Here is a 24,043-nt window from a genome sequence, read left to right on the forward strand (position 1 = left end):
TTTATTTTTTTTAACTTGGTGCCCTCGCCACCCCCCCCCCCCCCCGTGCACCCATGCTGAATAAATACGCCACTGATGAGGAGAATTAGTCGATTGCTTCGAGATTGCATTATTCCCAAGAGGTTATCATTAATATTATTGAAGGGTATTCTAACACAACAGTACAGAAACTACAGCTCCCGTTCACACAATATTCTAGTAGGGCCTACTCTGGTTAGAAGTTAAACCAAATTGAACCCCCCCCCAAAAAAAAAAAAAAAAAAAAAAAAAAAAATCACTCGTGCTTCGCGCTCCCATTGATATTACATTATATATTTATGGATTTTTTTTTTTTCAAGAACACATGAAAAAGTGGTCTTTATTTTTTTTAATGTGATTATAAGATAATTCAAATTCCATTTAAGGCACTTAAGTTAGCCTTCCCGGGAGGGAGTGGGCGCTATTTTTCGAAAAGTACACATATGGGCGCCAAAAATCAGGTCAAATTTGGCCCCCCCCCCTTCCCCACGAAATCCTGGATCCGCGCCTGGGTTCTATAACAATAACCCAATTAGGGCAATCACCCCCTGACAACTACTTCAAGGAAAATATTATCCCCATATTTTTACCGCCGGGGACTGATACCCCCCCTCCCCCCCGGAAATTTACCCTCTAGACAATTACCCCGGATAATTACCCCTAGTAAGGAGCCTTGAAAATGCCATCTTGTCATGTCTTAATTAATCATTGGCGGCGGAAGGCAAAAAAATTAGGGGGGTCCACCTAAAATTTTGGGATGGACACAGGTAAAAAATTTGACAAGCAAGTCAACCAAAATTTATAGGAAGGACCACCAAAATTTTTTGACAAGAAAAAAAAAGGTTATCAACCAAAATTAGGGGGGGGGGACAAAAAGATTTTAGGGGGGGTCCACCTCAATTTAGGGGGGGACGTAGAAAACAAATTGACAAGCAAAAAAAAAGGTTCTCAACTAAAAATCTAGGGAGGACCGTCCCCCACCTCAAATTTAGGGGGGAAAGGTCCCCCCCCCCGCTTCCGCCGCCTAAGTAATTAATACGCTTATTATTTCGACATAGCGATATATTCTATCTTGTCAAGTCGATATGTCCACATGGCGAGATATGAAGTGTACAAGTCCCGGCGAGAATCCCGATATATCGCTATGTTGACATGTAACTTATTTAAGTCGACTTGGCAAGATAAAATATCTCGCCATGTTGACATATAACTTTTTATAACAGGATAACGTATCGCGCCATGCGGACATAATAAGCTTATTTAGTCGACATGGCAAGATAAATTATCTCGCCATGTCGTCAAGTCGATGGCATTTTAGAGGCTCCGTATGGCGTCTAGAGGGTCAATTTCCGGGGGGGGGGGGGTAACAGTCCCTGACGATAAAAATATGGGGATAATATTTTCCTTGAAGTAGATGTCAGGGGGCGATTGTCCTTTGGGTCATCGTTATAGAACCCCGTGGACTCGTATCATTGGCCTTTTGACCTCTTGATGGCATTGGATCTCACTATATCCTGACCATAATTTTACACACACCGCGGACTATCGGACCCGAGGACTATCGGACCCGCGGTCTATCGGTTCCGCGGTCTATCGGACCCGCGGACTATCGGACCCGCGGTCTATCGGACCCGCGGACTATCGGACCCGCGGTCTATCGGACCCGCGGTCTATCGGACCCGCGGTCTATCGGACCCGCGGACTATCGGACCCGCGGTCTATCGGACCCGCGGTCTATCGGACCCGCGGACTATCGGACCCGCGGTCTATCGGACCCGCGGTCTATCGGGCTGTAACCTAATATGCCCCAAAATCAAGTTTTTGAGCGCTCTGGTGAATACAAAAATTATTCCCAAGTTACTAATGACAAATAAATAACAACTTAATGGAAATAAGTAATTTTGGTCACAAAAGTGATATTTTAATGATTTTTTAAAGTGTGTGTTCTGTACAACATTGGCATACCATAGGCAGGATGGTTGCAGTGAACAAGTGCATTCTGTGTACTTTGGTTGTTCCGGTGAACTACGTTGGCTCCATCCACTCACCAATAGGCCTACACAGACATGACAGATAGACAGAGTCACTCAAGCCAACTCTATCTGGCGTAGTGCACAGGAACTCCAAGGCACAACACCCACCCCACAGAATTTTCATGGAATTTTTTATTTTGACACTAGATCATGAATCGGCAATTGCATCAATTTTATTTATAAGACGTACCGAATGATACGAAGCCACACTTTTCCTCTTCTTTGTCTTTTTATAAAAATGGTGATATAAATTACTCTTGATGCCGAAGAAGTCTGAACCACACATCCAGATTTTTTGCGTATGATACTGTATTTGTAGAGAGTTGCGAGAGGGTGTGCGATATTATTTAGACTCTATAAGATAGACTCTATAAGATAGACTATACCGAGTGCTGTGATGTGCTGTGCCATAGTCACTGTAGGGAAAAATCTCATAAAGTCCAACTAAATCTGTGCATTCCTTCATTTATTTGAAAACTGGGTGGCCTTTTTGGATTTATTGCATACTAAAAACACATTCTGGAATAATTTTGGCAGGATTTTGTTACTTGTGACTTAGAAATTCTAGAAATTCTTTTTCTTTACTTTATAAATAGGGACCCCAATGAAGACAAACAAAAAAAAATCTCCTTCGTTTTATAATATTAAAATCACTTACTTGATTAAAATAAGTGGTACTAAACCATTCAGACAAGTCTTGTTATTCCAACATGTAAATGAAATTAGAAAAAAAGGGTTCAAACTTGGCCCAAAACGTTCAATTTCCCCATTGACTCCGTCCGCGCTGCTTTGTGTCAATAAAGCTTTGCGGCCAGTTTCAGACAGTTTGGGACGGAGACAGCTGCGCGAAAATATCAGGTGATCGCTGGCGCATCGCGTAAGTCCGATGACCCCAAAATATAGTCTTGTAAAAGACGTCGCTGTCCCGCGCCGTTATTCAATAAATGATCTCGGTCCCGAAATATTTCCACCCAGTTAAAATCACTTTTAATGTACGTCCATCGAACATTGATAGAACAGAAAGAAAGCGTGAGTGAGTCAAGGAAATGAGAGAAAACAGAGAGGGAAAAGTAGTATTTAAATTGTTTTCAGATATTGCTTGTGTGCCATTTATTTGTGAAGTCATCAAGCTCGAAGAAGAGCAGAATGCAGATATTTTTATTGTTAGATTATTGTTGCATTGTTATGATTTGATTCCTTACTAAGTTACTTTAAATTTGATCTAGAGTATGGTGATATTTGACATCTAATTCATCGAACTGATAATCATGTCATGAGCTCTGTCTCTTAATTTTGGCAACCTACTACCTCAGAACATTTGCTCATGCAAAGGCCGTCCGACGAGTAAAAAAAAAACGCCCGTCTTAACATTTTAAATAGCTCCGTGGTTTGAATAAAAATGAATAAAACGGCCGTCGTATAAACAAATGTGACCGAGGTAGAGGCCTGTTGCAGGCTCCAGTGGCGTACGCGGGGGAGGGGGGGGGGGGTAACAGGGGCTCAACTCAACCCCCTTAAATTTTCTATACCTACCCCCCCCCCCCAAAAAAAAATTTTTTTTTTTTTTTTTTTTTTTTTTTTTTTGGGGGGGGGGGGGGTGAAGACCAAGTCAAAATAGTGATGATTATTTATTTTTCATTTTTCGATCTTATTACCGCCCCCCAGAAAAAAACCACACCTAGCTGTCCTTACCAGATCATTCTCCCACGAGAATATGTTCACCTTTATTGTTCCCACTGAATGTCGACCTTACTCGATCATGTTCTCATATTTCTTTTTCTCTCCCCCCCCCCCCCCTTCGTACGTAACAAAGAAATACGCTATGGGAGAATGCTCTGGTAGGGACAGGGAGCTCTGTCTTGGGAGTGGGGGCGTTGAGGGACATTATGGAGGAAAAGAGTCAGTTGTTTGGATTTATATAGGTTATTTTTGTTCCTCTTCCTTTTCTGTTATTTTCTGTAAATGTTTCCTTTTTATATCAGATACACTACAGTCACATTTGCTCTATGGTGGCAGAACGGTGAATAAAAAAAACAGCCGTTTTAAAGATTTTAAAAAATAGCTATATCATACTAGGTGGGTTGGTTACTAATAGTTTGAATAGAAATGAATAAAACGGCTGTGTTCGACCACCGTACGGCCGCCGTAAATCAGATCAAAATGTGACTGAGGTGTTACACGCTCGTAAAAATAAGGAAAGAGGGGGGGGGGTAGAGACAGTTATGATATTTTTATCGATCTGATTACGGTCGCCTTACCTCCCCCCCCCCCCCCCAAGAAAAATAAAACTACTTCCCAGTCTCTACCATTAGCATTCTCCCGTGAAATTGTTCCCACTTATACGAAGAGGACGGGATGTCGACCTTGCTCATGAATGTTTTTTTCCTCGGTAACTGCTATCTTTTTTTTTTTTGGGGGGGGGGGGAGTGGGGAGGGGGTGTTGAGTGACATCATGCAGGGTTGAAGGAAAAGTTTAAGTTAATTGTTGGGATTTTGGGTTCGGCGCCCCCCTATATATTCTTTTTTATTTTATATACGTACATGATTAAAAAAAAATCTCAGATAACGGTAAAAGCCATTGATCTTATCTCTGTATGCCTATATATAACGACGTAAACCGGGACGTATCTTCCCTTTTTTTTTTTTAGAAAGAGTGGGTCAGTGTATGAAAAAAAAATGTTTTCATGGAAAAGAATCAAGTTATTAAGAACATTTAAAATTAATATTTGTATATACTGCAATTTAAAATAATTTAAGTGAGGTTTAGGGATGTTTATTTCGATTTCTCTCTCTATAACATAAAAATACATTAATAAGGTTTGAACATTTCCGCAGTGGAAAATAAAATTTGAATTACATATTAATAATTATGAATTGTAATGGATGATTCTTACCTGATGTGGTAAATGCCCTCGTCCATCTGGAGTATTCCCTGGAACGGAAAGGCAGGGGTACAACCAGCTCGGGGATCCCTGGGGGTATTCTCGTGTTATATAATTCAGGCTAGAACACACTAACCCATCATGGGATCATTCAAAAGATCAATGGAAAGGGGTGCTTTTCACTGGTCAGCACATGAATGCTTTGACCCAATCAGAAGTGAAAACGCAAAAAAAAAACATGACTCATTTTATCTCATGAAATGTTCCTACCGAAGACGACGGAATGTCTGGCTTCCAAGACCTTATCGGACAGGCTGTTTCATGTCTGTCAACACCGCGGCAACTTCACAGAAACAAATTCTTTCACACCCTCCTTATTCCGAAAAATCCATGTAAATTACTTTCTTTTTGTTGTCAACACCCTTCTGCATTGATCTTTTGAAGCATACACCGCGGCAACTTCACAGAAACAACTTATTTTTTCACACCCTCCTTATTCCGAAAAAGTCCATGTAAATTACTTTCTTTACAGTTGTGATATTTTTGGCATTTCTTTACGTAATCAAATTATCATTTTTATTGTGCTGTCCTGCATGAAGAGTTCATATTTTTTTGGATCCTGCAGACTGAAGAAATAAAACGTTGCTTTTTAATGCAGGTTCCCTCATGTTTCTATTCGCCGTATTATTCAATTTAAATAAATGATGCCATGTCTTATTTGTACGTCATGTTAATTCTTCTGATGTAATATTTGTTTGTATTATGTTCATGATTATGACTTGTGAAATAAGTGAAATAATGTCATATCTCAAAATTGACGAAGAGTTCCCCATAGCAAACTTCAGAATATTTTTCTTTTGGAAAACTCACCGGCACCGACCAGAGACACCGAAGGAGGGGGCAACTCTTTTCATATAATAATTAACAAGTGAGTATTCTCGTCTGATCGTTGTTTCATGATGATACCCTTACCCCCACCCTAATTCAGAATCCAACCCCTGACCTCTACTGGGATAGCTATATAAAAGGGGTAATTAAGGGCCACCCCATCGATCCTCCATAATATCCCATGTAGGAAGTTGAGACTCATGGCGGAAAAAGGAGTCAAATCGAGAAATGTAAACGAGCTATGTAGGCCCCCTCCCCGTGTAAAAAAAATCAATATAGGCCTATGGCACATCGATCCCTTGAAATCAGATGTAAATTCAATTCGACAGTCGCATTGGATACCTAATTTATTTACATGTATATCGGGTTACATTGGTATAAAAGCCCCATAATAGCGTGACTTTTTTGTCACTTTTTGTCAACGCTTTAAAAGGTCCATATGTTTGAACCAGGGATATTGCATATCCCTGTTTGAACTATATTTTCACTCATGACAGGGCATGATAGACGAAGTGTTAGAAAAATGTTCCCATAAAAAAGCAGATTACGGATGTAAAAGTCAGCGGGGGGGGGGGGGGGGGGGGGGGGGTCTCTCACCGAAAACATTTTTTTTCCAACTCTCCGCTCAATCATATAAATGGCCTCCAATTTTCAGGGTTTTTTTTTTTTGGGGGGGGGTGTAAACGGATTCTTTGCAGGTATTGGCAGAAATTATTATTGTAATTCAGGAGATAGGAGATACGTACGTTTTGGGGAAAATTTTCTCCAATTTGGATTTTTTTTTTTTTTAATATCCATTTATTTATTTTTGCTAAGAGCAAGGGCGCGCAGGACCGAGGGAACCCACCCGCCCCCCTCCGCCTATACATTAGAAAATAAAAAAATAACTGACATCTCGTAGAGTAATTTTTGTATCCTAATTTTACAACAATCAGTATGTTACTGTTAAAAATAAAATCTTAAATGTGTGTGATTGTGAGAGGGCATATATACATATATTGTGCGTAAACATTGCAAATTAAAACATTGATTTCTTAGATTTTTTAATAAACAAAATATACTTTAGTAGGCCTTAACAATTGATTACTAATCAAGCTATACACACCGGGGATTCCCCTATTTTAATTTAGCCCCGGGATTTAGCCCCCAGAGCGAATGTACAGTTGCAACGTACAGGTCCATGCTTTACACACGTAGTTTTTTAATCCACTCTAACTCCATTATTCCCATGCCACCATCTCGGTCACAGACCTTCTCACACACAAGTGTAAACATCCTTGTACAGAATTCCCTGTATCACACGTATATGCCGCCATTATGCCATGTGCAATATCTCACACACACATGACCTTCCAAAACATCTCTCCTTGTATCACGGCGATTACACGTGATTAACATTTGTAACTGAGGAGGGGGGGGGGCTGAATGTTCCTAAGAGAAAGATTGTGCTAGCCTTCATCCTTTCACATTTTAAAATTATTTTCATTTATTTTATTTGGATGATATCCGTTCACAACGTTACAGAGTTTCAACGAACTTTACAAATCATAAAAATTGCCTGAATCAAGACTAATACATGGTCTACGTTCGCGATAGGCCCCTCCCACCACTTCGCGCGATCTTCAACTTCATGACGATAATTACGTCACGTACACGTCATATGGAGGTTTTTGCTTTGCATTTTAAAATTTAACAATAAATTCACTAATTTTTTTTTCTTAAATTAATCTAGATATAAGACTTCGTCTCAAAACCATCTTTTTTAAGAATGAAAAGTCCCAAAACGGGCCCCAAGATGTTTTAATTGAATATCTTTAAGTAGAATAGGGTGGGTCCTTCAAAAAGATTATACAGCTCAGCACGCACTTCCAAGACGGTCCCTGAGACATGAATTTAGGGAAAATCCCAAAAGATGCAGCAAATGCAGAATTTTTATTGGTTAAATTTTGGAGGGCGCCGCCCCCAAATCAAACTTAGCTCGCTCACACGCAATCCTGGTGACGTCATGGTGACGGGTCGCGTGTGCAAAAGTTTGAATTTCCCCATTGACTTTATACACATACAAACTCTGCAGTTCATGTGGAATACAAGGACAAAGTACGATATTTTCCCATTCAAAGAACAAGTAGAGGTAAGCCATTCGAAAATATAGAATACTAAATAATTACTGACAAATAATTACCGATCCTTTTAATGCCAAATATATCATAGCTACCTGAAATAACTCAATTTAGGGTGAAATTATCAGTCAAGAGGGATGCATTATTGGGGCTTCGTAGGATCAACGGACGCGCTCGACGCACTCGCAATGGTATGTAGGGATTTTGATAGAGCAAATACCGAATGTACCGTTGTCCCTATTATAAATGACCTGCCTCATCAACGCAAGTCAACAGTTTGACTGTTTGCTGATGATGCTATCATCTACCTCACAGTTCAGTCAGATGCTGATGCTGACCAACTGCAACAAGACCTCAACAAACTAAGTGAGTGGACCAGTAAGTGGATGATGGAATTGAACACCAATAAGTGTGAAATCATCACAGTCACCAGGAAGCGAAACAGGATTGTGCATAGTCTTGATGATGATGTTTAAAAAAAAATACTTTGACATATATACTTCTTCATCATGGAGTCTTGAACCGCCGGTCATATATGTATAAGAGACTGACCAAAACAAAGATGGATTTCCCTAGGAAATCCATCTTTTAATATAAGAATCACATAAATTGTGGTTTTATTAATCTATACACCTTCTTACGCCTAATGTGTAGGATGGTTTTAAAAAATGGTCAATAAAAATGTAAAAAAATGAAGGTCTCTTACCAGACCGATCTCGTGTATATCCCTCCATCCAAATGTGCACAACGCAAATACAATAGGCTCGAACCTTGAACCGCTTATGTATGACGTACATCCGATTAGCAATGCCGTTTTGAGAAACAATTTATAGATTATTATTTCACAAATATTCAAATTTGATACGTGATTATAAATAATTAGTATAATACTACTAATTATTTATAACCACGTATTAAATTTTAGTATTTGTGAAAAAATAATTTTTATCTATAAATTGTTGGACCGGCCAACATCAATGCTCATGCTCCTTCTTCCCCAGAACCATCAAGATGTGGAACACTCTCCCAGTAAATGTTGTGATAGCACCATCAACCGAAGCCTTTCGTCTGCAAGTGACAAAAGGCAACAAAAGCTAGATCCATACCTGTTTTTACTTGCACCCATGTATATATTTGGCACAGTATGCACGACACACACTACACCAAGTTCTGCAAGAATCTTCATGATTGAAGGAGCAGACTACACAGAAGAAGAAGAAATTTTTGCTTGATTTCTGGATCATTTCATCTCCAATTGTGAGTATTGCTACTGTGGTCCCAGACATAGGTTTTGGAGTCTGCCTGAGTGACATCATCATCGCCATCATCACTATCATCATTGCCATTTTCATCATCGTTGTCGTTTGTCATTTTTGCTGTCGTCATCATCATTGTCATCAAATATTTGGCATTGCCTGTGCCTGGGAGGTGAAAAGCAAACTGAATCACTATGACATGCAAACCTCTCCTCCCGATATAACTGATTAGGGGGGATGCAGGTAGACTACTACATTGGGGTTTCCCTGACACTTATACAAATAGTGCAAAAGTGATGACTCTCCTCTATATGGGGCCTCCAATTTTACATCCTATCCAAGGAACTGTGTTTTCCACTGTAACCTAGCCTGCGTCTATGAATCCAGGGGGGGGGGGGGTTAACGCAACGCAGGCTTTAGGCTTGAGCACATTTACTTTGGTTTGATAGGCAGATGTTTTACCGTCTGAGCCAGCTCATTAGCAAAGAAGGCAGATGCCACTCTACCAAAACTTGATAGTGAACCAGGGTGTTGTTTGTAACAGTTTCACAAAGAGTTCAGTGTGACTTTAATACAGTAATGCTTAACCCTATTTTAACTGGGCTATTTCAGACCAGGATATACTGGGGGGCGGGTCCACAATTTGACCTCCCCTCAGATCTTGGTCGCTGATTGCGCGATCGCCACGAAAATTTGCACCGGATGTAAAGTGCAAGACTGTATAGTAAAGTTTCGAAAAATTAATTGTTTATATTTTAAAAATAAATAATTAATGTACCGGTCACAATTCTTTGACTACTTGTTTACCTGTTTCACCAGAGAACAATAGATTCAGTGGACCGAATCTATCGTTCTCTGGTGAAACAGGTAAGCAGGTAGTCAAAGAATTGTGACTGGTAGTGTATGCAAATAAACGTATGAAATTTGCCCTGAATTTGTTTTTTGTGTATGTTCTTGCCTTTAACTCACTTTATTTAACTAGTAGAATGCTAATTTTTGGTGATAGTAAAGAAACAAGATGTTCACAGTATGGTTCTAAGCGTTATATATTTCTAATTCAATTTTTATGGAACAGGACCAAGATTAAAGATGAAGTTCAGATGATGATGAGATGGAAAGCTCCTCCTCTGTTTGCCAAGCAGAGAAGAGCCCCAAGATGACTAAGAAAGAAAGAACTGCTTTACGACATCAGCGGTTGATAGCAGCAAACAACGACCGGCAAGGACGCGTACCACGTGTGTGCGTAGATCTCAGTCTTGGTCATCTAATGAATGAAAGGGTAAGTCATGTTTGTGTACTAGGTCCATAAAATAAAGGTCAATGAATGGACGTAAGTGATTTTTATGATTGGTCATACACAATAATAACATATTTTTAAAGAAGTTAGTCTTCATGACATCAAAGGTTGATAGCATCCAATAATGACCATCAAGAAGGACTACTTTGTGTTTGCATTGATCTCAGTATGGGTCATCTTATGAATGAAAAGGTACATTGTATTGATAAAGTTTGCTTAATCCTACATGTAACTGCCTAATCACAATCATTCTACTCCGGAGGTGAATTCCAGCCTTAAGTTTCACTCAAATTACAGTACAAATTTTTCGTGAGAAAGGGCCTTTTCACACATGAATCTTGAATCATCATTGTAATGATTGCAATTCGTCTTTAGAATCATTGGACCTTTCTCACGGAAAATTCGTACTGTAATTTGAGTGAAACTTAACTGGAATTCACCTCTGGAGTAGAATTGAATTCATGATTGTGATTAGCATGCGCGATTCTAGTTTGGTTTCACACATGCTATATGTCATTAGCCTTATTTTCACTGGAATCATTCAAATTACAATTTTTTACCGTGTGAGAGGGCGGATAGTCGGGTCAAAGAATGGTGTCTTCGCTCCTCCTCGCCCTAGTAACAAAAGGTTAGCGATAGATTTGATGCAATTAATCATCCGCAATATTTCCAAGGAAAAAGCTGCTTATATTTAATGGTTGGTGGGGGGGGGGGGGAGGCTTGTCATTTTCATTTTTGGCCCCCTTGCTTTCTCATCAATTCTGAATCTGCACCTGTATGTTAATCACTACAAATGAACACATAATTAAAATTTTACTTTTCTATTTTACCATCTATCATTTTATTTGACTGCATATCGGTTACACATTGAATTGCTTGATATATGATTTCCTTCAGATCTTTCCATTTGAATTATTCCCTATTTTGATAACTTTTTCTGGTATCTTTATTTTCCATAAATGATCAGGAGCTGAGGAGCCTTGTTTGCCAGATCAGACAGATCTATGGATCCAACCGAAGAGCCGATCATCCCATGCAGATTTGGCTAACCAGTCTGGACACAGAGGGCGACATTTATAAAACATCCCTTCGAAAGAATGATGGATTTGAACTCTATGTGGTATGTTGAGTTGATGATTTCATCTTTCCTTTGTTTCAGTAATAACAAATCTGATCATAGATTAGACTATGCAAAATTTATTTATAGCTTTGTTAAGAATCCACAACATTATAGTCTTGATTGTTAATCTTCTTTCATGTCCATCATCTACAACCCCCCCCCCAAAAAAAAAGGTGAGATATTAGGCCAGAAATTGGCATATTGCACATTCTTCATAATTGCAGCCATCAGGGGCCCATCTTATAAGAGTTACGATTGATCGAATCTATCGTAACTCTATGGAATTCCATCAGTGTCATAATTTTTTCTACAGGAAAATTGCAAAATGTCCTTTGTAAACCAAGGCGGACACACCAAATTTTCAAGTTCACTGAAGGAGCGAAAATTACGCTAATAGCAGAAATAAGAGAAAGGGAAGAGATCTTGAGACCCACGCTTAATTCACGTATCACGTTTCAGGATTAAGAAAAGGCGTGGGCCGAAATTGCCTTGAAACTAAAACAATTAAGACAATTCACAACTGTCTTAAAGTTAGGGCAAAATTCTTAGCCATGTTGTAGTCATGGAATACAGACTCCATAGTCTTAAGAACAGTTGCTTAGCCATTCATCCTATATCCGTCTTAGTCGCGCAAAAACTCTTAGCCAAATTCTAAGACAAACTTCTTAGCCAACTCAATGGAATACGTGTTTTTTGTCTTAGACAGCAAATAAGACAAAATGCTTAAATTTTTGACTTAAGCATGCTTATCTCGTTTATGGAATACGGGCCCCGATCCTGGCATACCCGCACAAAATGTATGCACTTGCTTGCTCCACTCTCTAGGGAACATTCCAACAAAGGACACTTGGCTAGGTGATGGGATTCGAACACATGGCCCTATGATTACAAAGCCGTAGTCAGAACCACTACACTACAACATTTCCATGATTCATTGAAGTTTATATGTCCCAATATTTCAGTATTATTCAGTTAAGGTGTTGTGGATCAGTGGATAAGTCTCCGGGCGTTGAACCATGAGGTCCGGGGTTCAAATTCCACCACAGCACTCGCGTCCTTTGGTAATGCGTTTATCTACATTTGCCACTCTTCATTCAGGTGTAGTAAATGGGTACCCGGTAAGAAGGAATTCCTTGAATGCTCGTGCGCCCGATCAGGGTAGCAATGCAAAAGCCAGGGTATAGTATGCAGCACTATATAAATGTTGCATATTATTATTATTATTATTGTGCTGTCCTAATGATCTGATAGAACTCACTGTTGCTCACTGCTGTTTTTTTTTTTCGTTTTTTTTTCTTCAAAAGATGAACAAGACAAGTCAGCATTACAGTGCAATATTCTCCCAGGAAGATGTCATATATTTGACCCCGGATTCTCCAAATGGTAAGAGGTGAAATTTGTGATTCATGGAATCATTAATTGAATCATGATCATAGCATGTCTAGGCTTGCAGCTCAACTCATTTCATATTATATTCACTTTGTCTAACACTGTTTAATCTATATGGTTAGATGAACTATTTATCAACCAAATTTGACAAAGTGAAAAAAAGATAAGTACCGGTATAGGAATAACATAATACAAGCACGATAATATAAGAAATCTGTAAAGTCCATGCTGTCCAACTTTGGCAAAGGGAAACAAGTATTAAACACATCAGTCAAATCTGAGTTATTGTTTCTGAAACACCCTTTGTATGTTGCACGTTCAGGCAAAATCTGGGGAAGAAATGATCGTTTTATGGAAAAATATTAAAGAAAATATGCTGTTAAATTGCATTGATGCCTATGTAAATGATGAACACACAGTGCTCATTTGCAACAAATCATACTTTTATCACTTGCTTCCTCTTACCAAAGTACAACAGCGTGGTTTTATACCAAGAAACCTCTTTAGAAAATACGGGACACTGAGTTTAATTTTATCATAGTAACCTTGTATCGCAGTGGCTTTCAGGTCTTCTCGATTCTTAACATTCTCCTTTTGGTTTGATATATTAGATTAATCGAAGTGACTTTGATACCATTTTATTTAAGCTATTAAAGCAGAGTATCTGAAATACCAAATTTGTAGGTTTGACAGGTAAAATAACCCTCAATTTATTAATTTTTGTTTTTCTAAATAGTTTTGACTGAAATAGAGGCTTGCAAGGTGTATATAATCGGTGGACTGGTGGATGAATCAGTCATACCTGTAAGTGTTTTTTTGTCCCTTTTCCCTTTAATTTTAAATGACTGATTATTATTCTTGTTATTAATATTATTCCTTTAATGACTAGAATGATTGTCAGATTTGACAATATAGTTCTACAGGCAATCTGTTTGAATGGGATAAATCAACTTTGAATAGGTATATCACATGTTAATGTGATCTAAAACTTGCTTTGACTAGGGTGAATATTCAATTTTACCCATATTTTTTTTTACTGGAAGGGTGGACGATAATTTCTAAGCTTGATTTTTGCTTACTATTTCCAATGGAAATATCTTTGAAATGTCTCTATTTAAGACTCTACTTGATGTTATAAAGTGTGTCCCACAAAAAAGGAAACCCGTTTTCAGAGATAGATTTCACAATAATTAAATATGTTTTTTTATTATAAATTTGATACTCATGACAAGAGTGGAATCTCCTCTTGAATTTGAAATCAGTAGCGAAGCAAATCGTTCATAAATGGCAGTTTACAAACAATAAATATTGAGGCATATAAACGATTCGCGCAGAAACTCATTTGTGAATCTGAATCCACTCTCATTTCAGGGATCAGCAAGAGAATCTTAACAAAGAATACAACAGAAATGCTCATGAGCCAATCGTCAAATAAGCACAGTCATAGTATCTTGTCCCATTTTACTGTGTAACCTAGTTTTGACATTAAAATTCCAAACTCGTCTCGCTCATTAATGCGTGAAGTGTTTGTCTCGTGTTAGGTATCAAAATAAAGAGGAATTATTGAATTATATGACTATTTAAATGAAATATCATAGTTTATTTGCCTCTGAAGAAAAAAGACATGGGAATCTCGGTTTATCTCTTGTTTGAAGGAAAATGTTATGGGCAATTCCATAGGTTGGTGGACATGAGCTCAATGTGTCTTTGTACATACAGCCCATCTGAACCGTAACGTGAGTAACCACTTTATCTGCACCCCTAGTAAAAACCATGTGTTCTTTATTTTTTTAATTATATACAAATTTGTCTCCCTAATATACTTCTTTGAAATGGATATAATCAACTTTCATAAAAGCCTTGTATGAGGACACTTTTCACTTATGTCAACTTTTCATTTTATGCATGTCCAAATCATGTAACATGAGTAACCGACACATTTCAAAGATTTGCGAGGAGCATAATGAAATTTCCCAAGTTTTGTTTTTATACAAAGGATAGTCAGACTGCGTACTATGTTGTGATAAAGAGATGTTTAGTTCCTATCAATAATAATGGAGTTATAGCTCCAAGTATGAGTCAAGGTGTCTCCAAATGTAATGTGGGTAACCGTGGCAGACCTGCCAACCAGTACGTTTTAGCCGTATTTAGTACGTTTTTTCTTTAAAAAATACATTTTTTGTCAAAATCGTAATTTATTGAGAAAAATCATCTCTATATGTCTCTATTTCATAAAACGTACACAAATATGGTTATTAGATCAATGAAATTTCAGGTAACTTGTTTTTTTTTCAATCATTTTGTAAAAACCAGGGTGAGATATACACAAGTTTCAATTGTTTTTTTTTTCATCTGCAAGAGCAGTGCGCATTTTAGCTTGCATGCAGCTTGAGCGCCGTGATGGGCGAGTGCGCCAAGCATTTTATTATGAAATACACTTTTTTGGGGGAAAATACAGTTTTTTGTATCACAGAATACAGTTTTTCATTCCCAGAGGTTGGCAGGTCTGCCGTGGAATAGCCCTTATGATGTTCTAAGGCACCAAAAGTCTGTGCCATGAATCTCAGATGGAGTCCAACATCATGACTATGGGTGCAATGCATCTTTTCATCTTGTTTGTTTGTGATGAACTGCGAGACTTTACAATGATAAGATGTTGAATTCCCGTTTTAAAGATGCCGTTCTGGATTTTTATTCAGTGCCTAATGTCATCTTTATTTTTTATTTTTGTACAGAATGCGACCTTTGACCTTGCGAAGGAAAGAGGCTATGATACTGCCAAGCTACCTATAATGAGATGCATGAAGCATGCTGAGAAAGGAACATTTAGCACAGTTCTTGCCATAAACCAAGGTTTGTTATTTTTTGAAAAATTCCATGATATGTACTCCAATGACAATCATCCTCATCCATAGTCTTTAAATGCCGATAGGTCTACAGAGCTGCAATGTTAACCCTAAAAGGACTGAGCTATTTGAGATGTATTGAGGACAGGGGGGGGGGGCATGATGGCCCCCCTTCTGATCTTGGCCGCCGTTCGCGTGATCGCGCCAAAATTTGGCATGCACATTCTTTACCACATAAACTACAAGCTAGTATTAACAAATTCTGACAATAATTATTTTTTTATTATTATGAATGAAATATACAAATTTATTCATGAAAAACATTATTTGCATATTTAACACCCTATTTCACATCAAATTTTCTTTTTTTGCAGCTGTCATCTAAAATGTAATTTAAAGGTTTCCACAAGAAAAATTGCGAAAGCCAATTTTTTCCTTATGTATTTTTGTTGTTGTTGAATTTCTTATGTATTTTTTTTTTTTTTTTTTTTTTTCAATGGAAATTATTACAGACCATTTAACAACTAAATTAAACCCTAAATTAATTAAGCAGACCAATTAGAACGAAAAATAACCACCCTTTTATAAATTTCATCTCCCATAGACTTTGTACACAAAGTGTAAAAATGAGCCATTTTCGACATGACATTGCCTCGTAAAAAGTCATGTGACGTCGCGATGGTATACCCGTATGTCGCAAATTTGGTCTCAAAAGTTGCGGGAGACTTCAAAGAAAAAAGTCATGAAATTTTGCAGCGCTATCTTTTTGGGTTTCAGAAATATCGCGCGAAGCATCGACGGGGGGGGGGGGCATCATGCCCCTCCAGTCCTTTTAGGGTTAAAGCTTATCCAATGTTGCATATTTCGGGAGTAGTTTGTCAAAAGTAGCCCCCTAAAACAAACAAAATAATTTTTTACCTTCATCATGATCTGTGATAATATAAGTGGTGCTAATTTATTGTTTTCTTCTAATCATCATTTTTCTTGAATTATTCTATAAATGATAGTTGAATCTTGATATTTGAAAGTGTAAAATGAAATAATAATTATAATAACAATAATATATTAATATTTATCCATTTGGTTTTGACAATTTTGCAGTGTTTGAGATCTTGCTGAGGTATTACAACGCCGGAAGCTGGGAATCTTCTGTTGTGTCCGTAATACCGAAGAGGAAAGGGTTCATTCCAAGGTGACAGGTCAGATGTACCTCAAGCAAGCTGCCAAGTTCATTCAAGATTGAAAAAAAACTTTGTAGATATGTGATGGCACATAACGGCATAAATACCAGTTGTGTTGAATGATCTTTCAATGAGTTTGAACGGAATCCGATAAAATGACCACCCAAGTGTTTGTATGTATGATAAAAAATATGTGCCAAATTATTTTGGTAGAAAATGAGTAATCACTGAGAAATGAGCGAAATCAGCATGGCAATCCATCCAGGCGTTGATCTTTTTTCAGTGTAATAAAAAATGCACTGTCCCACATGTGCTTATTTGTGTTTTTTTTTCAGCATAAATTTAATATTTCACATATTTAGATTTATGTGAATGAACCAGACAAAGATCTACACTGATATGGTGACAATGACAAGCTTACAGGTGGAGGTGGATGCCTGGGACCTTCCAAATATTTTCATGACCCCCCCCCCAAAAAAAAAAACAACTTAGGAAAGGATTGAAAAGGCAAAGGAAAAGGGTGAAATATAGTATTATTTTCTGAATATTATATAAAATCTATCACATAACTGGATTGTCATATATAGTGAATAGATCAGAATTTTCTATTGCATGCTTTGCTCGCTTGGAGCCTTATAGAAAATAGAAAATTTTTCCCATTTGTCATGTCTTGCCCCTTCAAAATTTTTGGCATATTACACCAAGGGTGACAATCAACCTTGCTTTTAAAGACTTTTTATCGAAAATCATTGTATGCAGCAACTGCATTGCTTCCCCCAGAAAAAAGGGAACAAGTTTATTTCAAGTTAAACTGCTTTGCGCACTGAAAGGATTGCTACATGCATTATGTATCTGGGTTACCTTTCCTGCTTTTTGTCCCATTTACATTCTTGCAGTTGGAATTTGATGAATGTAAATCATGGCTCTTGTATATCTATATATAGAGGTGGCTGAATAGCTTTTGGAGTGTAGGGAAAGGGTCCGAGTTCATAGGATTGTTGTTTAGAAAATGGCTTGTTTATGATTTAATACAGGGCACCATCTTCCAACTTTTCACTTTCCAATTTTCAAACCAATCCAATTAATAATAATAGGACTTTATATGGCGCCATCTATCTAGAAATATTCTATTCCGAGGTGCGTTGTTATTATTATTACCCTGGCTTTAGCTCGAGCTGCCTTTCAGCGCTCATGCATTCAAGGAATTAATCCTGCCGGGTACCCATTCACCTCACCTGGGTCAAGTGCAGCACAATGTGGATAAATTTATTGCTGAAGGAAATTACGCCATGGCTGGGATTCGAACCCACGACCCTCTGTTTCAAAGTCAGAAGACTAGTCCACTGGGCCACAACGTTCCAATTGGTATTTGACATAGTGAATTTTCCTCTTGGATACAAAGTGCTGCACACACACTACTCCATGTTTAGGCCACTATAACAATAATTCAATACCTCCAGAATAATCAGCTTAGTCCATGCAATTTATTATCCTCAGAGCAAAATAGATTGGATTTAATGGCATTCTTGAGCTCGTCATCTGAGGAGGCCGTCTTCATTATAGCAAGTTCATGTAGTTGATTATAAAGTTTTGCTGCAACCAAAGAGAAGGACGTTTCCACTTTAAAATGTTGTATAAATCTGAGCTGGTTTTAAAGGATACATGCAAATGTCTGAATTAATAAGAACCGTGGGATTTTTTTTAATTAAAAAAACCCAGAGTTTATGTTTTGAATGCATATGCTTAGAAGTGATTAATACATAGTATTTTTTACGTATTGAATGTGGTTCATTCTAAATTTTGATAGAGCTTAAAGGGCAAGTCTACCCTACCAAAAAGTTGATATGAATAAAAGGAGAAAAACTCATATAACTCTTAAAATTTTATCAAAATTGAATGTAAAGTAAGAAAGTTGTGACATTTTAAAGTTTCGCTTGATAAAAAAAAAGTTATATAATACTGGTTGGTATGCAAATGAGGGGACTGATGACATCACCCACTCTCTTTTTCTTTTGTACTTTATTATATGACATATGAAATATTTCCCCATTGTCACGTGAAACAAAGGTTTATTCCTCCCTGAAAAGGTGGAATTACCAATGTTTAAACATTTTATGGTTCAGTCAAGTTGGTCCTTATTGTTAATTCTGTAAAAATTGAAGTATTGTATAATTAAAAAAAAAAGGAATAGTGAGTGAGGGATAGCATTGACTCTCTTATTTGAATATTACTAATGTGCATATAACAGCTTTGTGAAAAAAAAAGTGAAACTACGATGTTATAACTTATTTTACATCCAATTTTGATGATTTTTTCAGTCTGTGTCAGATAAAATATCACCAGAAATAGCAAGATTATTATTCATTTCAAAAGGGTTAATTTTCAGAGATTGTAATTTTTCAATATCTATATTTTCATCTAGTTCAAAATAACTATATAAGTTCCAGAGAAATTCATTGTCTGATACACACTTGTTAAATGGGAATAACTCAGCATTACACTGAGTACAGAAAGTAACAGAATTACACTGAGTTCTTTTACATAGTTTGCAACAATTGAGCATATCTTAATGTAAAATAGAAAAGAAAAGAAATAGGAACACAAAATCAAAACCACATTCACACTTACATGTAAAAACACACACAAAGTATCACTTGCATGAAACTGTAAGTTACAGTCTGCTAAGAACCTTGTAAAAAGTTCTAGTTAGGAAATCTACACTGGGGCCGGAAAAAATCAATAAATGTACATAAGTTGGGAAAAACCAACCACACACGTACATGAAATGTACACACCAAGAAAAGGTAAAGTCTATAAAAAGATATAAGGGTACAGTAAACTGCTACACACAAGGTGCCTTGATGCTAAATGGAATCACGAATCCACGTTTTAAGTAGCACAGCTCTCGTATATAAGGTAAAGGTAAGCATCAGGAGTATTGTCTGAAGAAATTGTTCAATGAAATATTTATAAAAGCATCAGGTCTTCTGGGCTCTTGATAAGATGCTTCTTTCCAGTAGATTTGAGTGAACCAAAAATGCGTCCGTCCATAGACCACGCTGTGCTGATCTTCTCATTCTTTTGGGCGCTTAGGAGAAGGTTGAAGTTCGGAGAAGTCAAGTCTTCATGTATTGAAATCCCGCTATTTTTCAGTTTACGTCGATTAACAAAGAGCTGCTGACGACTTCTATAAGAGCATAATTTAACGATTATACTACATTTCTTGCTACTCTTTCTCTTCTCTTGATTCGTTCCAACGGTTGTTGACGCAGAGGTTGGTCTACTCACAGATGGTTGTCTCTTTTTGATCCAATGACTGCGATCAATATCGTTGACATCAAGTTTCACTCCAATACGATGGGCCACATTCAACACAATTTGGTCAGTGTTTTCTCCTTTCAGTTCCTCTTCTACACCAACTATCCTCAGGCATGACCTTCGTGAGTATTGCTCAAGATCATTCATTTCTTTTTTTAGTCTCTCAACTTCATTACTCTTCATTTTCACTTTTTCTTCAAGAGATGCTATGTGACTCACACGAGAGTCGCTTGCATTGAGAAGGTCCATGTTTGTGGATTCTAATTGCTCACACCGTTCTATGATACTCTGGTTATTTTTCAGAATTTGCGATTGAAGTCCAGCTATCGATTTGCCTGTCTTCTTTGACTCGGATTCAAGGGCCGCTATACGATTATCTTGTTTATCTATTCTTGCTAATATTTCATCGAGTTTTCTTTCAACAGCATCACTTATTGCTTTAAGAAAGTCATCACTTTCAACAATATCTTTCAAGATAGTGGAAACAGATGGCCTTGGCATTATGAAGATACAATAATAATATGATGAGACTAATTGTAGATCCTTTCAATGACAGCAGATAATCGCTTCAAATCAAAGTCAAATATTGAGGGCACTGCAAAGTCTATGGCTATGTACCGACACAAAATAAAGTTACTGGGACTGAAGAAAAATATTACCATGTCAGTTCAGTATCCATAGATTCATTCCAGAGTAAATCACGGCATATCTTCGGAAACAGACATCAAGTGTAGCAACTGGGTAAGTTCACTCTCAGATTACATACCTCGATTCAACGAATGATGTAAATAAAAGATGAAATCTATGTCAAGATTTTTGGGATCAGATAGCTGATATGCTCACTTGATCTAGCGCCCTCTAATCACCAGTCATTCTTAAAGTCACTCTTAACTCATGGACAGTTTATGAAGCGGCCCGCTGGAGATTTTTAAAGAAATTTCCTCTATGTATTTAATATATATATAATAAAAGAAAATTATAATTAAATTTGGCTCATGTTTGTCTATGGGAGTGATGTTGATCTCATTAGACCATGGTGGCTCAGTGGTAGAGCGCTGCCTCATGAATGCGAGGACATGGTATCAATCACCTTGTCAGGATCTCAGAAGATGAGAATGGAGAAGGGTAATAATAACATGTTATGTTATACAGGGCCCGCTGGAAGGGTTCCACAAAATTTGCTCTGGTGACAATTGCTCCGCTGTAAATTCCACAAACTAATGGCATGGCCAAATTCAACCCTTGATTTAATTAACACTATACCTTATCTTGAACCTAACATAAAACCCTATTGTAACCCTAACCCTACATCTTAAACGAAAATAAAAAGCCGGGAGCAAATTATTTTTGCTGGAGCAAATGTTGTGTTACCGTTGGAAGAATAGCTTACAGCTGAAGTAGCTACCCTGGGTAATGAGAGTTACCATTATTATTTAAATACTTGCAAGTTCTCAGAGTTAAATGTGTAATACATTGGCGGATCCAGAGGAGGGCTTAAGGGATGCGTTTTCTATCCATATTTAATATTTGAGTTTGATATTTGCACCCTCTAATTCATTATCCTGGATCTGCCAATGGTGTTAAGTTTCAGATCTGGCAGTATAATGGAGTCATAAATTAATCAGTGATAACGACACATAATTAATTATTTGTGTGAAACCCCAAACCAGTCGACGGGTAAAAAAAAAAAGGAACAAACCAATGAAAGTTTTTTTAATATTGAATGAATGATAAGAAAAGTTTAAGCATTTGAATGTTCAAATCACTGATGTTATGGACATCCCCCAATTGGCAATGCAACCAAGATGTTTGATGTCAGACTTGTACAACTCCCTTATTACTTGTGGACATATCTTGATTAAATTCTCACTTTTATCAAGTTTATCCGTAGACCAGGGCCCCGTCTTACAAAGAGTTACGATTGATCCGATCAACCACAACTACGTGTATGGAAGGCCAGCAACTTCAACATCTAAAATACATGATTGTTCAAAATATTTTCTAGATATGATGTATATTCATACATTCACTGTTTTCTTGACATTTCAGTATGCTTCTCTTTGTTTTCAAAGGACATTGTACAATTTTTTTGTTGAATAAAATGACATTAATGGATTTCCATATACTTGAGTTTGATCGGATCAATCGTAACTCGACGGGGCCCCAGGTGTTATCACATGTAAGAGAATTTTCATTAAATATATCATGGACAAACTTAGTAGAATGAGCAAAAATTGATATGTTTTGGGGGTATATTTTTAGTGTACAGAGGGGAGAGTTGTTCACGTGACACTTCTTGGCCGCATTGTCAATTGGATGATCCCGTAGCATTTCGACATTCAAGATTGCATAACGTACCTATTGTTCGTCATATTGTTCTCAAGTTTCACTTGATCTCATTCTTTTGACTTTTTTTATTTTTACACAATCTAATTTGATTGTCAATTTATCTTAAACTCTTGGGCCCGTATTCTGAAGTCGGGTTTAACTTACACTCAGGTTTAAAGTTGTGGTTTAAGTATGGGAAGCCAAAAGTATCAAAATTTTTATTACGTTGTATGTTTCTTATGTTTACTGTTCTCTTTCCTGATTCATCGATGGTGAAGACAATCATCTATTTATACTTCCTAGACAATTATGAATGATTTGAGAGCCAAATGAGCTGAAGTATGATATCTCTACTATTAGCGATTTATGTAACAATTGGCTATCCATACTTAAACCACAACTTTAAACCTGAGTTTAAGTTAAACCTGCTATCAGAATACGGGCCTTGGTGTATAAAAGGGGGGTGGTGAGGTTTTACAGAATGTGAATTCATAACAAATTGACAAAATTTACAATAAAATGTAATTTTGTGTGATATTTATTCTTTATGTAAATGATACATAATATATATATACATATAAAACTAATATATAAAGATTTATTTTTGAGACGTCAAGTTATTTTAGTACAAAATAGAATGAAAACTATTATAATAAATTATTTTTTTCAATAGAAATATCAATATCATAAGAACTCAATTTGAAAAAAAAAATTGCAACTGGTATTTCATTAACAACAAGAACAACATCAGCAGCAGCAAAATAGTGAAGTGTAACAGGGATGAAACATCAATATGACAGAATAGACAAAGTAGAAGAAAAAATGAGTGATAGAGAGATATGGGAGATGTCGGTGTAAAAAAGAATGGGAGGGATAGAGAAGGGAGATGAGAGAGGGGGAGAAAAGAGGAGACAGAGAGAGAGAGGGAAGGAGCAAAGGAGAGAGAAAGAGGAAGTAAGGAAATAAAGAATAAATGAAGAAATAGACCAATGTACCCCATTCAAGACATGGGGCTATAGTTGTAATGATAATGATAATCTAGACTTTAGATAGTTTACTCTTTATTTGTGAGCATCACCGTTTAACAGAAAATGGCCTTTTGGAAAGTGAGCTTGCCGCAGATTTTACTAAAACACAACCGACTTGACATTAAAAGGAAGGATTGACAAACGAAAATGACAACAATCATCTTGCAATAATTAAAATGTTGGTACCGAAGCAAACACATGATGGTAGGCTGCAGGTTTTAGTGATGTTTGAACACTTTGTTGTGCATTCTTTTCATATTAAGATGATATAAATTATCCTGATGATATGCATTCACAATGTCTGTTTTGTTTAAATGGCAAAGCCAATGCTAATATTGA

General features: G+C 37.1%; 1 protein-coding gene across 3 annotated transcripts; it reads left to right on the plus strand.

Moving 5' to 3' along the window:
* The first annotated feature begins 8,216 nt into the window (after positions 1 to 8,216).
* LOC129283042 (tRNA methyltransferase 10 homolog B-like) lies at positions 8,217 to 17,337 on the plus strand. Of its 3 annotated transcripts, none has more exons than XM_064114937.1 (7): positions 8,217 to 8,307; positions 10,273 to 10,476; positions 11,462 to 11,614; positions 12,919 to 12,997; positions 13,740 to 13,807; positions 15,739 to 15,856; positions 16,951 to 17,337. In XM_064114937.1, the coding sequence occupies exons 2-7, from the start codon at positions 10,309 to 10,311 to the stop codon at positions 17,043 to 17,045; spliced, it is 681 nt and encodes a 226-aa protein (XP_063971007.1). In that variant the 5' UTR covers positions 8,217 to 8,307; positions 10,273 to 10,308; the 3' UTR covers positions 17,046 to 17,337. The 3 variants fall into 3 exon arrangements, with proteins under 3 accessions (XP_063971007.1, XP_063971008.1, XP_063971009.1); XM_064114938.1 differs by having other exon boundaries at positions 8,231 to 8,319; XM_064114939.1 differs by lacking the exon at positions 8,217 to 8,307 and adding an exon at positions 8,915 to 9,198.
* The last annotated feature ends 6,706 nt before the right edge of the window (positions 17,338 to 24,043 follow it).

The sequence above is a fragment of the Lytechinus pictus genome, unplaced genomic scaffold, assembly GCF_037042905.1.
Source record: "Lytechinus pictus isolate F3 Inbred unplaced genomic scaffold, Lp3.0 scaffold_20, whole genome shotgun sequence".
In the NCBI taxonomy this organism is placed as follows: domain Eukaryota; kingdom Metazoa; phylum Echinodermata; class Echinoidea; order Temnopleuroida; family Toxopneustidae; genus Lytechinus; species Lytechinus pictus.